The sequence below is a fragment of the Ostrea edulis genome, chromosome 2 (assembly GCF_947568905.1).
Source record: "Ostrea edulis chromosome 2, xbOstEdul1.1, whole genome shotgun sequence".
Taxonomy (NCBI): domain Eukaryota; kingdom Metazoa; phylum Mollusca; class Bivalvia; order Ostreida; family Ostreidae; genus Ostrea; species Ostrea edulis.
In genome coordinates, this window is record NC_079165.1 from 1,696,525 (window position 1) to 1,712,500 (window position 15,976).

At 35.2% G+C, this 15,976-nt stretch overlaps 1 protein-coding gene across 1 annotated transcript in view; it reads left to right on the forward strand.

The window, feature by feature from the left end:
* LOC125680305 (sortilin-related receptor-like) overlaps positions 1–15,976 on the forward strand; it is an 84,899-nt gene that overhangs the window by 22,522 nt on the left and 46,401 nt on the right. The window contains exons 11-22 of the mRNA XM_048919775.2: positions 2,502–2,677; positions 2,831–3,020; positions 4,395–4,612; positions 5,378–5,547; positions 5,769–6,004; positions 6,504–6,768; positions 7,973–8,111; positions 8,783–9,007; positions 9,223–9,336; positions 11,130–11,246; positions 11,833–11,958; positions 14,291–14,539. Coding sequence (XP_048775732.2) covers positions 2,502–2,677; positions 2,831–3,020; positions 4,395–4,612; positions 5,378–5,547; positions 5,769–6,004; positions 6,504–6,768; positions 7,973–8,111; positions 8,783–9,007; positions 9,223–9,336; positions 11,130–11,246; positions 11,833–11,958; positions 14,291–14,539 — 2,225 coding nt within the window. The remainder of the gene's footprint in view (positions 1–2,501; positions 2,678–2,830; positions 3,021–4,394; positions 4,613–5,377; positions 5,548–5,768; positions 6,005–6,503; positions 6,769–7,972; positions 8,112–8,782; positions 9,008–9,222; positions 9,337–11,129; positions 11,247–11,832; positions 11,959–14,290; positions 14,540–15,976) is intronic.

Consider the following 15,976-nt stretch of genomic DNA (forward strand, 5'->3'; position numbering starts at 1 on the left):
ATATGAAAGCTTCCAGACATAGTGCAGATTCAAGTTTGTTCAAATCATCACCCCCGGGGGTTAGGTTAGGGCCACAATAGGGGATCAAGTTTTACATGAAAATAAATAGAGAAAATCTTCAAAAATCATTTTTCCAAGAACCAATGAGCCAGAAGAGCTGAGATTTACATGAAAGCTTCCTGACATAATGCAGATTCAAGTTTGTAAAAATCATGGCCTCCAGTGGTAGGTTGGGGCTACAATACGGACTAAGGTTTTACATGCAAATATATATGGAAAGTCTTCAGATATGGGCCAAGGTAACTCAGGTGAGCGATGTGGCCCATGGGCCTCTTGTTAATGATGGTGTTTTGTAGGTATTCTTGGGAGATTTTGTTTAGATTTTTTATAACGATATTTGTAAGTATTCTTGGGATATTTTGTTTAGATTTTTAATAACGATATTTGTAGATATTCTACATTATTTTAATTGTAATTTTATTTCAATTTGGCCAGATTTTTAATGACAGTGTTTTGTAGGTATTCTTTGGATATTTTTAGATTTTTAATGATCATGGTGTTTTGTAGGTATTTTGGGGATATTTTGTTAGATTTTTAATGATGGTGTTTTGTAGATATTCTTGGGATATTTTGTTAGATTTTTAATGACCATATTTTGTAAGTATTCTTGGGATATTTTGTTAGATTTTTAATGACCATATTTTGTAGGTATTCTTGGGATATTTTTAGATTTTTAATGATGGTGTTTTGTAGGTATTCTTGGGATATTTTGTTAGATTTTTAATGATGGTGTTTTTGTAGATATTCTTGGGATATTTTGTTTAGATTTTTTATAACGATATGTGTAGATATTCTTGGGATATTTTGTTTAGATTTTTTATAACGATATTTGTAGGTATTCTTGGGATATTTTGTTGGATTTTTAATGATGGTGTTTTGTAGGTATTCTTGAGATATTTTGTTCGATTTTTAATGATGGTGTTTTGTAGATATTCTTGGTACATTTTGTGTAGATTTTTAATGATGGTATTTTTGTAGGTATTCTTGGGATATTTTGTTTAGATTTTTAATGATCGTGTTTTTGTAGATATTCTTGGGATATTTTGTTTAGATTTTTAATGACCGTGTTTTTGTAAATAGTCTTGGGATATTTTGTTAGATTTTTAATGATGGTGGTTTGTAGGTACAATGTACATGTATTCTTGGGATATTTTTAGATTTTTAATGACAGTGTTTTGTAGGTATTCTTGGGATATTTTTAGATTTTTAATGACGGTGTTTTGTAGGTATTCTTGGGATATTTTTAGATTTTTAATGACGGTGTTTTGTAGGTATTCTTGGGATATTTTTAGATTTTTAATGACGGTGTTTTGTAGGTATTCTTGGGATAATTTTAGATTTTTAATGACGGTGTTTTGTAGGTATTCTTGGGATATTTTTAGATTTTTAATGACGGTGTTTTGTAGGTATTCTTGGGATATTTTTAGATTTTTAATGACGGTGTTTTGTAGGTATTCTTGGAATATTTTTAGATTTTTAATGACGGTGTTTTGTAGGTATTCTAGGGATATTTTTAGATTTTTAATGACGGTGTTTTGTAGGTATTCTTGGGATATTTTTAGATTTTTAATGACGGTGTTTTGTAGGTATTCTTGGGATATTGTTAGATTTTTAATGACGGTGTTTTGTAGGTATTCTTGGGATATTGTTAGATTTTTAATGACGGTGTTTTGTAGGTATTCTTGGGATATTGTTAGATTTTTAATGACGGTGTTTTGTAGGTATTCTTGGGATATTTTTAGATTTTTAATGACGGTGTTTTGTAGGTATTCTTGGGATATTGTTAGATTTTTAATGACGGTGTTTTGTAGGTATTCTTGGGATATTGTTAGATTTTTAATGACGGTGTTTTGTAGGTATTCTTGGGATATTTTTAGATTTTTAATGACGGTGTTTTGTAGGTATTCTTGGGATATTGTTAGATTTTTAATGACGGTGTTTTGTAGGTATTCTTGGGATATTGTTAGATTTTTAATGACGGTGTTTTGTAGGTATTCTTGGGATATTTTTAGATTTTTAATGACGGTGTTTTGTAGGTATTCTTGGGATATTGTTAGATTTTTAATGACGGTGTTTTGTAGGTATTCTTGGGATATTGTTAGATTTTTAATGACGGTGTTTTGTAGGTATTCTTGGGATATTTTTAGATTTTTAATGACGGTGTTTTGTAGGTATTCTTGGGATATTGTTAGATTTTTAATGACGGTGTTTTGTAGGTATTCTTGGGATATTTTTAGATTTTTAATGACGGTGTTTTGTAGGTATTCTTGGGATATTGTTAGATTTTTAATGACGGTGTTTTGTAGGTATTCTTGGGATATTGTTAGATTTTTAATGACGGTGTTTTGTAGGTATTCTTGGGATATTGTTAGATTTTTAATGACGGTGTTTTGTAGGTATTCTTGGGATATTTTTAGATTTTTAATGACGGTGTTTTGTAGGTATTCTTGGGATGAAGGAGAAACCTGGAACACATATACCTTCCACAACGAGACGATACGAGTGTACGGGGTCCTGACGGAGCCAGGGGAGGCAACCTCTATCTTCTCCATATTTGGCTCCCACGTTGGCATTCATAAGTGGCTTATCATTCAAGTCAACATGGAGAACGTTTTCAGTAAGTCTGATTTATTTTCTGAAATGTAATTCTCTGAAAAATTAACACACAATACCCATTCTGCAATTTATGTTTTGAATAGACCTGTTACTTTTGCAGACTTGTCGGGTATACGAATAAAAAATGACAGAATATGTGACTCATGTTTTTCAGGGTATCCATGTAAGAAAGACGACTACAAGATGTGGTCCTTCCCCGATAACCCCCCATTTGCAGGCTGTATTCTTGGCAAGAAGCTCATTATTGAAAGGCGAATCTCTCATGCTGCTTGTTTCAATGGTCGGCAGTATGACAGGAAAATCATAGAGAAAAACTGTTCCTGTACAAGAGAAGATTATGAGTGGTTAGTATGAACATGTGCAGTGTATAAATGGTTAATAGCAAGCGAAGCTCGCGTCGCTTCGACGAGCTCGCTCCAATGATAACACAATTGAGTCACATGATTTGCTCTTCATCAGCTGAAAAATGATGGGGACTACCCATAATGCTTCTGGAAAAATGTCACCGTCACTGCGGAATACTTCAATGACAACCCCGTAATTAAAATAATTAGATTGTATAGAAAATACCATAAACATTTTTAAATTCCAGACAAGCTTTCTCATAGCTTCAAACGTTTCGTTTTTGCTTGGTTTTAGAGAAGAAGAAAAAACATTGCAGCTAATATGACGTCACAATGTAACTGTTTACATCCACCGCGTTATATTTCCCATGTTAAAAAAGAGGCGGATAAAATGTCTATAAGTCGTTTTGCAAGATGCTAACGGTCACACTGCACAACATATTAAAATTTATATACAGTAACTTGATCCAAAGAGTTGGATTCTGTTGAGTTGACAGGTGTGGATCATCAGATCCAACCAGATGTGAAGATCTGTGGATCGAGTTCCTGTAGTAATTATAGATTTATTATATACCTCCTTATGTACTTTTAGATACATGTTTATATGATAATGAATGTATTTTTAGATACATATTTATAGGATAATGAATGTATTTTTAGATACATATTATTTTATACGATAATGAATGCATTTTTAAATACATATTTATACGATAATGAATGCATTTTTAAATACATATTTATACGATAATGAATGCATTTTTAAGTAGCAAAAAGACCAACTTACAGTGAAATTATTTTTTGTGTACGCAGTTCTGTTTGTGACACGGTCGATCATTTCCCACAAAATCCGTGTGTTGATGCATTGTGACATTATCAGTTTCAGAGAGACATGATCTGGATCCAGATCACCACAGTGGTGATCCGGAAAGTTGGATCACACTATGAAATCAAACATCAAAACATGTATTATTGATGGGTATATAGCGGATACATGTATATGTGTGTGTAAAATTACGTAAACGATGTATGTGCAGTATATTTCATACATGTATGTGCATTATTTTTCAAATAACATGATTGCATTGTGGCCCTGACTGTTTCACAAGACCTTTCTTTAGGTAGCAAATTTTTTTTTACCTCATGACATTGACCTTGGAGTTTGACCTACAGTACTTTTGAAAAACTTAGCTATAACTTAAGAATGATTAGTGGTAGGGCTTACATATTTCATAGGTCTTTCATATTTCACATGTGTATACCATGTGTGTTGTGTTATAACATTGCCTTTCTTTTTGTACCATTGACCTCTTGATCTTGGAAGTTTGGCCATAAAGGGGCATGAGTGTTTCACAAATATGTCTTGTTTTTCAGTGCCTTTGGTTTTCATCTGGAAGAGAGCTTGTTCAGTTTCAACCAGAAATGCATAGAAAATAGCGACCCAAATACTAACATTCACAAACCCCCAAGCTACTGCCCCCCAGGGACATTTTATCCATATTCCCGGGGCTATCAGAAAATTTCGGGCGACACCTGCAAGTATGGAGAGGACTACCGGTACGACCCCCTCATGTACTCTTGTCCAGTGGCAGGTAAGTCCAGACTTTTAATGTGTGGCTTTGTAAACCTGAATAATGTGTAAAGATTCTCTGATAAGAGGATCTGTGTGTTTGTAGATTTGATGGAATAGCAGCAGCCTTTTCATATTGTTGTTTTGTATAATTTATATGGTTTTTTTTTCAAAAGAAGAAAAAAGGAAAACTCAACTTAGTTTATGACAACAAAATTAAGCAGTTTTATACTTGACATTCTCTCAATTTATGTGTGCAAGAAATAAAGGACTTAATACAGTGGTTTTTTTTTCTACCCATTGGTACTGGTACTGGTACCCATTCAATTGGGAAAAATAGCATAAAAATCGGACAAATTGGGAATTTTCTACCAATGTATTGGCAAATGATTTTAACTAAAAGAAAAGAAAAAATAAGAACAAAACAAAAAGTAGTCATCTCTTTACAAACTTTTTTAAGGTAATATTTGCTGTTGTGAGACTTAAGGAATCGTCGTAGGCTTGTTTTAGAATTGTTGTAGCTCTACAACACGTGCACTGCCATGATCTGTACTTTCGATTTAATACCGGAAGTGAACATTTTAGTTAACTCGTATGTTAAAATTGTTTTAGACAAAGTAAATTATGATGTTAGCAGTCTATTTTTCGGCAAGTGAATTGGGAATTTTTAGTCTCAAAATTGGGGAAAATCAACGGTTTTTGGCATTGGGAATAGTACTGTATATAGGTACTAGTTATATAAGGAAAAAACCACTGCTTGTTATACATACTGTTGATTTGTTAACAGAGGTGCCGGAGTTCCTTATTTACTCATCCAGTAGTCATGTACATCGAGTGTTACTAGGAAGTAACAGAGACGAGATCATTTATACCGCCAGGGATTTTAAATCCATCAGAACGACCGAGTTTGATCTTCATAACAACTGCCTGTTTGTTAGTTTGTCCACAGAAATACAGGTTGAACATTTTTGAGAATTTTTATTGCTCTTCAAAATAATTATGTATACGTGTTGTAGATATAATTGTTACAATGGTTTTATCTAAACTCTAGAACCACATCTTGTAAATTATCAATTGATAATGGTATGGAAATTAGGCCAAAATATAGAAAATACCAACCATATTTAGTAAAATATCTCATTGTTAGCCACTAATCACTGGGTATAATTACTTCACAGAAAGTGTGTTATGGAGAAAACGGAACAGATCATACAACTGCCATGGTAGTCATAAGTACCAACCTCGGGAACGTGGAAGCGATGGCTTTTGATTGGACGAGTAAGAACCTGTACTGGATTGATTCAGCATTACGGAAAATAGAAGTGTCCCGCGAGGACGGGCGGTACAGGAAGCAGCTCTTTAACTCCTCGTACATGGAAAGGCCCCGGGCCCTTGTTTTGGATCCTAGATTTGGGTAAATATGGCACTTTTTTTCATGACGTTTGGTAGGTGTTTATTAAGATAAGGAGAAATGATATCTTTCCATTAATTATCACTTTGTCCCAAAACTTGATTAAATCTGATCCTTAACATGTTATGTGTTCATAGACAGAAGCTGTTGTTAAAAATTAATGGTCCATTCCGTTGTGTCACGGAGGTTTTATCAGATTTACATGTATATGCTACTAAGGTCATTGAACAATATTGATGTGCAGTAATGTCATTCATGTTTTGCATTTTGTATATCTTATGTGTGTCTTATAAAAATTTTGTATGTCATGGGACTAATTTTGAAAATGCTCTCATAACAGTAAATGTTCCACAATTTTATTTACTGTAAATAAAATTTGTTATGTAAATGTGCCTCTATAGTTTTATAGGCTCTGTTTTAGTTAAATAGTATTCTTCATATCTCAGTACCTCAATAGTTTTATAGTTTCTGTTTTAGTTTAATAGTATTCTTCACATCTCAGGTACATGTATTGGACTGACTGGTCAGCAACAAAACCTAGAATTGTTCAAGCGTGGATGGATGGCACGCATTACAAAGTCATTGTTAGCAGACCAAATGTCCACTGGCCTAATGGCATTACCATTGACTACCGGACTGACCGGATCTTCTGGACCGATGCCTACAGACATGGTTTATACTCCGCTGATTCTAATGGGAGGAGCATACACACAGTGAAGAATGGACATGGATATATTCCACACCCATACAGTATTGGAGTATTCAAGGTTTGTACAATACTCCACACCCGTAGAGTATTGGAGTATTCAAGGTTTGTACAATACTCCACACCCGTACAGTATTGGAGTGTACAAGGTTTTTACAATACTCCACACCCGTACAGTATTGGAGTGTACAAGGTTTGTACAATACTCCACATTTACACAGTATTGGAGTGTACAAGGTTTGTACAATACTCCACATTTACACAGTATTGGAGTGTACAAGGTTTGTACAATACTCCACACCTGTACACTATTGGGAGTGTACAAGGTTTGTACAATACTCCACATTTACACAGTATTGGAGAGTACAAGGTTTGTACAATACTCCACACTTACACAGTATTGGAGTGTACAAGGTTTGTACAATACTCCACACCTGTACAGTATTGGAGTGTACAAGGTTTGTACAATACTCCACATTTACACAGTATTGGAGTGTACAAGGTTTGTACAATACTCCACATTTACACAGTATTGGAGTGTACAAGGTTTGTACAATACTCCACACCTGTACATTATTGGGAGTGTACAAGGTTTGTACAATACTCCACATTTACACAGTATTGGAGTATACAAGGTTTATACAATACTCCACACCCGTACATTATTGGAGTGTACAAGGTTTGTACAATACTCCACATTGACACAGTATTGGAGTGTACAAGGTTTATACAATACTCCACACCCGTACAGTATTGGAGCATACAAGGTTTGTACAATACTTCACATTTACACAGTATTGGAGTGTACAAGGTTTGTACAATATTCCACACCTGTACAGTATTGGAGTGTACAAGGTTTGTACAATACTCCACACTTGTACAGTATTGAAGTGTACAAGGTTTGTACAATATTCCACACCTGTACAGTATTGGAGTGTACAAGATTTGTACAATACTCCACACTTGTACAGTATTGAAGTGTACAAGGTTTGTACAATACTCCACATTTACACAGTATTGGAGTGTTCAGAGCGTTTTTCTATACACCCGTTCAAAATGGATTTGTATCCTTTAAGTGTTTCTAGTATACATGCAGTTTTCAGTATTTAATTTTCTTCACTCTTTTGAGAGATTTAGCATGAGATTGTGATAATATTGAAAATTCATTGTGTATTTTGATAAAAAACTGAGTGAAAAATATCATTTGAATAGAAATGCTATGTGTACATTGTGAAGTTGCATCTTTGGTTATTTTGGGATTGCAGAACAATTTGTATTGGGCTGACTGGTCAAAGAAAGAAGTGCTGACCGTAAACAAACTGAATGGACTGGGTCTACATGTCATCAGGAACACCACCGGTCAGGTGTCCGATCTCAAGGTCTTCTCCACCACATCACAGAGCGGTAAGGCCCTCTACAGTCCACTTTCTACACCCTCAGTGTGTGCCAATAAAATTCTGCACTAAGCCAATTAGACTCAAATTTGATTCATGACAAAACAGCATGAAATATTGGTAGATTGGTGATAAAAATCTTGTATTTCGAATTAGTTTTGTGTTTTCTTTTTGAATGTATCAAATGTCATCAGTCTGGTTTATGTGAGAAACAAATTTAAATTGCATTGAAGTCTTTGCTAGACCAGTCCTTTTAGTTCTTATTCACATTGTAAGTGCAGTGCAGCCTGATGCAACTTATTGCTAGAGGTTTGGCATTGGGCTAGGGAATTTAGCACACACTGCAATCTGCTGCATAGAGTGGTAGGTTGCACAGAAGTCATATCTCGGGTTATCTATTGTATAAAAATTACTTCATTACATCACAAAGTCGTAAGTTGTGCAGAATTTACGTCTTCAGTTCATTTGATATTTACAAACTCTATTCAATGACAGTCCTGATACCACATGTCTGCATTGAAAATAAGGCAGAGACAGAGAGGAATTTTAAGATACACGTATTTCCACTATATGTACTTGAATTCAAAATTTTTTATGCATGCCAAGCCTTGGGGAATTTCATGGCCCCTATTTATCAAGTACATCCAGTATTCATGTGAATCCCTTCGTTGCATGTTTCAGCCACGTCCCTGTGTAGTAATGGAAACGGAGGCTGCACACAGTTGTGTTTTCCCCGCCCTCAGTACAACATGACGGGAATCAAGGTCTCCAAACAGAACCGTACCTGTGGTTGTAACGGAACGTCCTTCAAGATTCCGACAGCATCAGGGACCACGGAACATTGCAACTGTGGAGCAAAGGACATGAAGATAAACGGAGTATGTGTGCCAGCGAACCAAACCACAGGTCAGAAAGAATGCTGTTGTTCTCCATCAAACTGTTGATTTAATAGAATGGCAATGACACATTGATGTAGGATACTTAGGGAGAAAGGAATTAAGTTGTTTTGTATCGGCTCAGTGATTAAACTCTGATGACATGGGATGGTGACTTACTAGGAGTTCCGTCAGCCTGTTGCTTTTTTTGCACTTTTTTGATTGTCTATTGGAAAACCTTTGTAGTGTCCAACTGTTCCCACTCCCACTTTACCTGCGGAAATGGACGCTGCATTCCATCTACCTGGCTGTGTGACCGGGATGATGACTGTCACGATGGCTCCGATGAATTTGACTGCCGTATGTAGAACTACTTTGAAAATTAAATTACAGTAGCATAAGTTGTACTACATGAACTGATGAAAATGAAATTGTATTAAAGGACACATCGCATGTTTTTAAACTTTTTAATTTTTCAGCAAAATAAATTCATTTCATGCCTAAAACTACTTTACATGTGTTTTAAATGAAACAGTTTGCGTAGTTTTCGAGTTTGAAAGCGATGAAATTCAAATCTTGCGATATGCATATTTTCTTCGATATTTTACGCACCATTATCTGTGACATCATATGCGACCTCGAGCGAGAAGATTTGAAAACAGTTGTTAGCCATTTCATAAACAGATTAAATTTAATTGACAAACAAACAATTATCACATTAACGGCTTGTAAATAACACTGCATTAGGGTGTTTTGTGCTGTTTAAGAGTGTACTTTCAATTTTCGAAGGAAGGTATGAGGGACAATACGTACATATTTTTGTCGGCACAACGACTTTGCCTTAAAAAAACCAGTAGAATTTGTCCATGTACTTTTTTATACAAGCACTTGGACAAAGACGTAAATAAACTGCGAGAAAATGGTTCTATCAAAGCTACCCACTGTTACAAATTAATAGGCCAACTGCATATGCTTTCCGTTCTGCTCTCAAATTCAATACACACTCGCACCAACTGACCTTCACCTTGTAACAACATATAGGCAGAACTTCGCTAGCAGTGTCTACCAACTGGTAGTTTTAAAAAAGAAATTTAAAGATAAAGGATAATTGATCTTTCAATTATAAATGATAAAATGTGATATTTCGCAACTTTGAATTGAATTATAATGATTTCATTTTTTTAAGGAATGTGTATGTGTTTACAACAACAGCACACTGCGCTCCCACTTCCTAAGTAACAACGTGTAGATAACAAAAAATAATGCTTAATAAAATTGCTTAAATAAAATAATTTAAAAGTATTGTGATTTTCACAATAAGTTTGATCATTTTTATTATTATTATTATTTTATTTTTTTCGAAATGCACCCGTGACAGTAGGCCTAGTTGTCAATAATACATAATTGTATCATAATTTAGGTCTATCTAACTTCTTCAAAAATAAATTTAATAATAATTGCACTGTTTATTTTAGAAAAGCAACAACGCTAATTACAGTTGTTTACAGAAATGGCATTACCAAATAATAGTGTTTAGACAATGATCCCATGTAAACATTATTTACTCGCAAATTTATGCAGATTTCATACTCGCTTTCCTCGCTACATTTGGTCGCTATTTGTATGCACTGGTGGCTAAAAGATATAAGACTCGGGAAATTTGTCAACATCGAAATAAATGTTACCCATGGTAAATAAATTAGGCCCTTAAAACCCGAGTTTTTAAAAATATCTAACACTACTTTTACAACAAGTTGATTGACGAAGGTCGCATATGACATCACTGTACCACGTGACTACCTATCTAATTAACTAGGCTTTTTGAAATCGGGGCTTAGATTTAAGTCGGTATTGTGGCTAATTATCGCAATGCTTCAGCGAACGAACTATTACAATTAATTTCTATAAGCATAAGGAAGAAAAAATGCATATAATTCTGTATACTTTGAAAACACGAGATGTGTCCTTTAATGAAATAAGTTTGATTGTACTACATGAACTGATGAAAATTAAATTTATATTAGTGAAATAAGTTTGATTGTACATGTACTACGATACATATTATTGTGATTCAGTAAAATCATCAAACTTTTAATTTTGTTTTTCTAGAGTACTGTTTTCTGTGTGTAATTTTGATTGACCTACTTTTTCAGCCTACTTGGAGTGTACCACTGGGAATTTCCAGTGTAAATCTGGAACATGTATTCCTGAGCGGTGGCGCTGTGACCACGATAATGACTGCGATGATGGCAGTGATGAAATGCATTGTGGTAGGTTTTGCGATGATGGCAGTGATGAAATGAATTGTGGTAGGTGTTGCGATGATGGCAGTGATGAAATGAATTGTGGTAGGTTTTGCGATGATGGCAGTGATGAAATGAATTGTGGTAGGTTTTGCAATGATGGCAGTGATGAAATGAATTGTGGTAGGTTTTGTGATGATGGCAGTGATGAATGGAATTGTGGTAGGTTTTGCGATGATGGCAGTAATGAATTGAATTGTGGTAGGTTTTGCAATGATGGCACTGATAAATTGAATTGTGGTATGATTTTAGCTCACTATAGGTAACCGTGAATCCACTACATGGCTCAGGTTGATGCTGGTATTTATATGTTTGACTTGTCAATACGACTGCAGAACGACTGCATTTTCAGCCACTTTAAAATTCATATTGAGTGGTCCTTCACAAGTTTCTTTATTACTACTTTTTGTATTGCCTATTCAGCATAGCAAATACTGAGATCAATTTGTCTGTGAGTCTTTGTTGGTAAAGCCACATTTTATCAATAAAACTATTACAAGCAACAATTGAAGGACTTAAGAACAAAGTTTAACTGTGATGTATCATTTTACAGAGTACCCGTCCTGCTCCAAGACACAGTTCACATGTGATAACCAGCGTTGTGTACCATCAACCTGGGTGTGTGACCATGACGACGACTGTCACGACAACAGTGATGAAAACAACTGTACTTACAATGGTGAGATTTTTATGCCCCCACGATGAAATGACTGGGACATACATGTATAGTGTTACCCGTTCCTTCCTTACATTATGATGAATTCAGTGTTCGCTTATTGTCTCTGTAACAGATGCTCATTTTCAGCTGAGACATGTCGTGAGAATACCCAGGACAAGTTTCTTATTGGTTATGGTTGAATAATTTTTGACAGAGTTGTGCTCCATGGACTTAGTAAATTTCAAACAATTCATAGTCTCAGCTCATAATCTGTCATTTCATGGACTTTTTTGAATTGAAATTCAGGGTATATATAGATGTAGATGCCTTTGACAATACATTGGCCAAGTTACTATTTGGCTCCAGTCAGTTAAATATTGGTAGAGTTATTCCCCTTGGAATGAGAAGATTTTTAAACAGTTCAGTTTTTGCAGTCATTTAATTGAAACTTGAGATGAAGATTCTGATACTGTACATTCTGAAAATATTTTTCAGGTGAAATTTGTATTTGTTCCTGTTGAATAATTTTTGGCTCCTGACACTTAAAAAAATTCAACCAATTTACAGTGCCCTCTTATTATTTCAGTCAGATATGAACATGTTGAATAGAAAATTGGGATACATGATTATGTAGATATATCATGAGAGTACATAATTCAGGTAACTATCTGGATCTGATCGTTTTTGGCAGAGTTATGCCTCTTGGACTTAGAAGCTATCTATTCACAGTTTCTCAGTTTCTGCTCATTATCTCGATCATACAGTGTGCATGGATATTTTTAATTGAAATGTGGGATGTGAATACACAGTGTTTGAAATTCGGAATATTTTGCCATAGAAACAAAGGACCCATCGGCAAAAGGTTTACATGTACATAATCCTTCCATGGCATTTTTGGCTCAAAAATTATCATCCCATTTTTTTTTTTTGAAAAGTAAAGACTTTAGGGGGTACTCTACATCGTCACAATGGCTGACTTCCTTTTAAAACATGGATTATAATATAAATATCAGCAATATTTGCCTTTTCATTTAAAAAAATCTCTGCCTAGCTGAGTATCTCAGTCGACTGCTGAACTGTAGATCACAGGTTCAAATCCAGCAGGGTTTTTTAATTTTTTATTCAGATTGCTTTCTACTAAAACTGCATTTTTTGGTAGATAAAGTGAATTTAAAAGTTTTCAATTTCAAAATATTGCTGTACATTTCCACTTGATCCATATCACATTTTCCTGGTGTAGCATACCTTAAAATTTGTTTTGAGATACCAGTTTTTGTAAAATGAATTCAATAACCGTCACAACTCGCTTGTATTGACAACATGTAACGCTAAAACAATGCAAGTCATGACAGAATTATATTAATGTATGAAATTGGATTTTTCAGGTTCAAGATTTGTTTATATTTATTTTTCAAAAATGCTGGACAGGTGAAAAGTATAAATGATTTGATCTTGATATAGATTTTAAGTTTTAACCACCTCAAGTCAAGTTTCTTTTAAAGGTGCTCATTGGTTAATTTATTTTGATACATGCTACCAAAGTGTAGGTTAGAAATACAAAGGAATCTAACTGCATAAGCCAATGAATGTTAATATGAACTTAAATTTCCTGGCAATTCATTGTCAGCCCCAGACCCACCTAGTCCTTTTAGGTGTACACCAGCACAAGGTTGAAGGACTGGTGTTATATTTTAACTCTGTAGATGTACCCAGAAAAATTTGCAGGTAAAGTTTGTATTGGGTTCTGTTGTAATAATTTTGAAAGAGTTTAGCCACTTGGAGATTGAAAAATTTCAAACAATTCACCGTTTCAGCTTATCATCTCAGTCATACATGGATATTTGTATTAAAATTTGCTATATACAGTTTTACCTCGTTATTTTGAACTCGATAGGACCGAGAAAAAACTTTCAGATATCCGAGGATTCAGATACCATGGGTAAAATATGCCGTACTTAAAGAATAAATGGTTGGGACTTCTGAATTACTTCAATATATTCATAGTATTTGAGATATTTGTGTTCGAGATACCAAACTTCAACTGTACTTGTAGATATATTATGAGGAGGCACAGATCAAATATTTACATGTATATGGGTCCAGTCGGAAAACTTTTGCCAGAGTTATAGCCCTTTGATGGATTGTCACTTCAACTCGTCTAGTTACCATTTATTATACTTTTCTGATCCCTATTGAAGAGCACTCTTGGTATTAGTATACATGTATATAATATTAAAACATTCACAACAAAACTTGTTCTTGTCAGAAACCTGCACTGATCTTACAATAGTCTTGGTGTTAGTATACATGTATTTAATATCAAAACATTCACAACATAACTTATTCTTGTCAGAAACCTGCACTGAGGAGGAATTCCACTGCGCCAGACACCAGCCTAAGTGTATTCCCTCCACTGAGGTCTGTAATGGCAACAATGACTGTGTGGATGGATCAGACGAGGTCAACTGCACATCTAGCACCTGTCCACACTTCAAATACACGTGTACTAACAAAAAACAGTGCATCTACAAGAACTGGGTTTGTGATGGAGAAAGGGATTGTACTGATGGAAGTGATGAAATAAACTGTACTAGAACAACCAGTAAGTGTACAGAGGAAGAAAGAAGTCTTCCTCTTTATGTCAAAAAACTTCGGGGGGGGGAATGATGTTACCTGGGTCTTTTTTTTATGTGGAGATTTTGTCCTTGAGGGGGTCGTGATACCCAAGTCTGTCTTGCTTTATGCGGAGATTTAGTCTGGGTTGGGAACTGGGGGGTGGGTGGGTGTTATACCCAGGTCTTGCTTTATGTGGATATTTTGTCCAGGATGAGACTGGGGGGGGGGGGGGGGGGGGGGGGGGATACCCAGGTCTTTGCTTCTGTGGAGATTTTTAGATCACCTGAGCCGAAGACTCAAGTGAGCTTTTCGGATCAAAATTTGTCCGTTGTCTGTCGGCGGTGGCGTCATCATAAACTTTTCACATTTTCATCTTCTTCTCAAGAACCACTGGGCCAATTTCAACCAAACTTGCCGCAAAGCATGCTTGGATGAAGGACTTTCAAGTTTGTTCAAATGAAGGGCCATGTCTCTTTCAAAGGGGAGATAATCACAAAAGTGCAGGTTCAAGTTTGTTCAAATCATGGTCCCCGGGGTTTGGATGGGGCCACAATAAGGGATCAAAGTTTTAGATACAAATATACAAGGAAAATCTTTAAAAATCTTCTTCTCAAGAACGACTGAGCCAGAAAAGCTGAGATTTACATGAAAGCTTTTTGACATATTTCAGATTACAGTTTGTTAAAGTCATGGCCCCCAGGGGAAGATGGGGTCACAAGGGGGAATCAAAGTTTTGCATACAAATATATAGGAAAAATCTTTAAATATCAGCCAAGGTGACTCAGGTGAGCGATGTGGCCCTAATGTTTTTAATGTAAAGAGACGACAAACTGTTTAAGTTAAGTGGTAAAGGTACACCTGCCTGTACATTTACTGTGAATTTACAGTAAGTGTGAACGACTCAGCTTGTCAAGTTCATTCGAGGTCTCGGATAGTTGGTTTCAAAACAAATCTGTCAATGATGACGCATCAAGGAAAGAACAATCACTGCGATTGGACCAATATTTAAAGGGGCGGGAATAAAATGATTTTAGATGGGCAGACGTGTCTTTACACTAGCGTGTCATTACATAATCTTTTAGCTACGATGGAAGAGACTGCGAAAAGGGAAAACCAATACCAACTAAAACAATGACGTTGATTTTAAAATTACATACCGAGGGTTTATTTATGGTAAAATCAGTAAGAAATTAGGCGTCGCAAAGGCCACGTTATAAAATTGTCAATCATGGGAACTCTTGCACCGAAAATGTCGCCAACGAAGCTCACACCGGATGTACTTTTTGTTTATCGAGTATGAAATTAAAAAGAAATCAAGTGTATATTAATAGAGAAATCAGACAAAATTTATTAAGAAGAAATATTTGTACCCCTGACAATGTACCATAGGTGTCTTTAATTTGTAGAGCTGCGAGAAATTTTT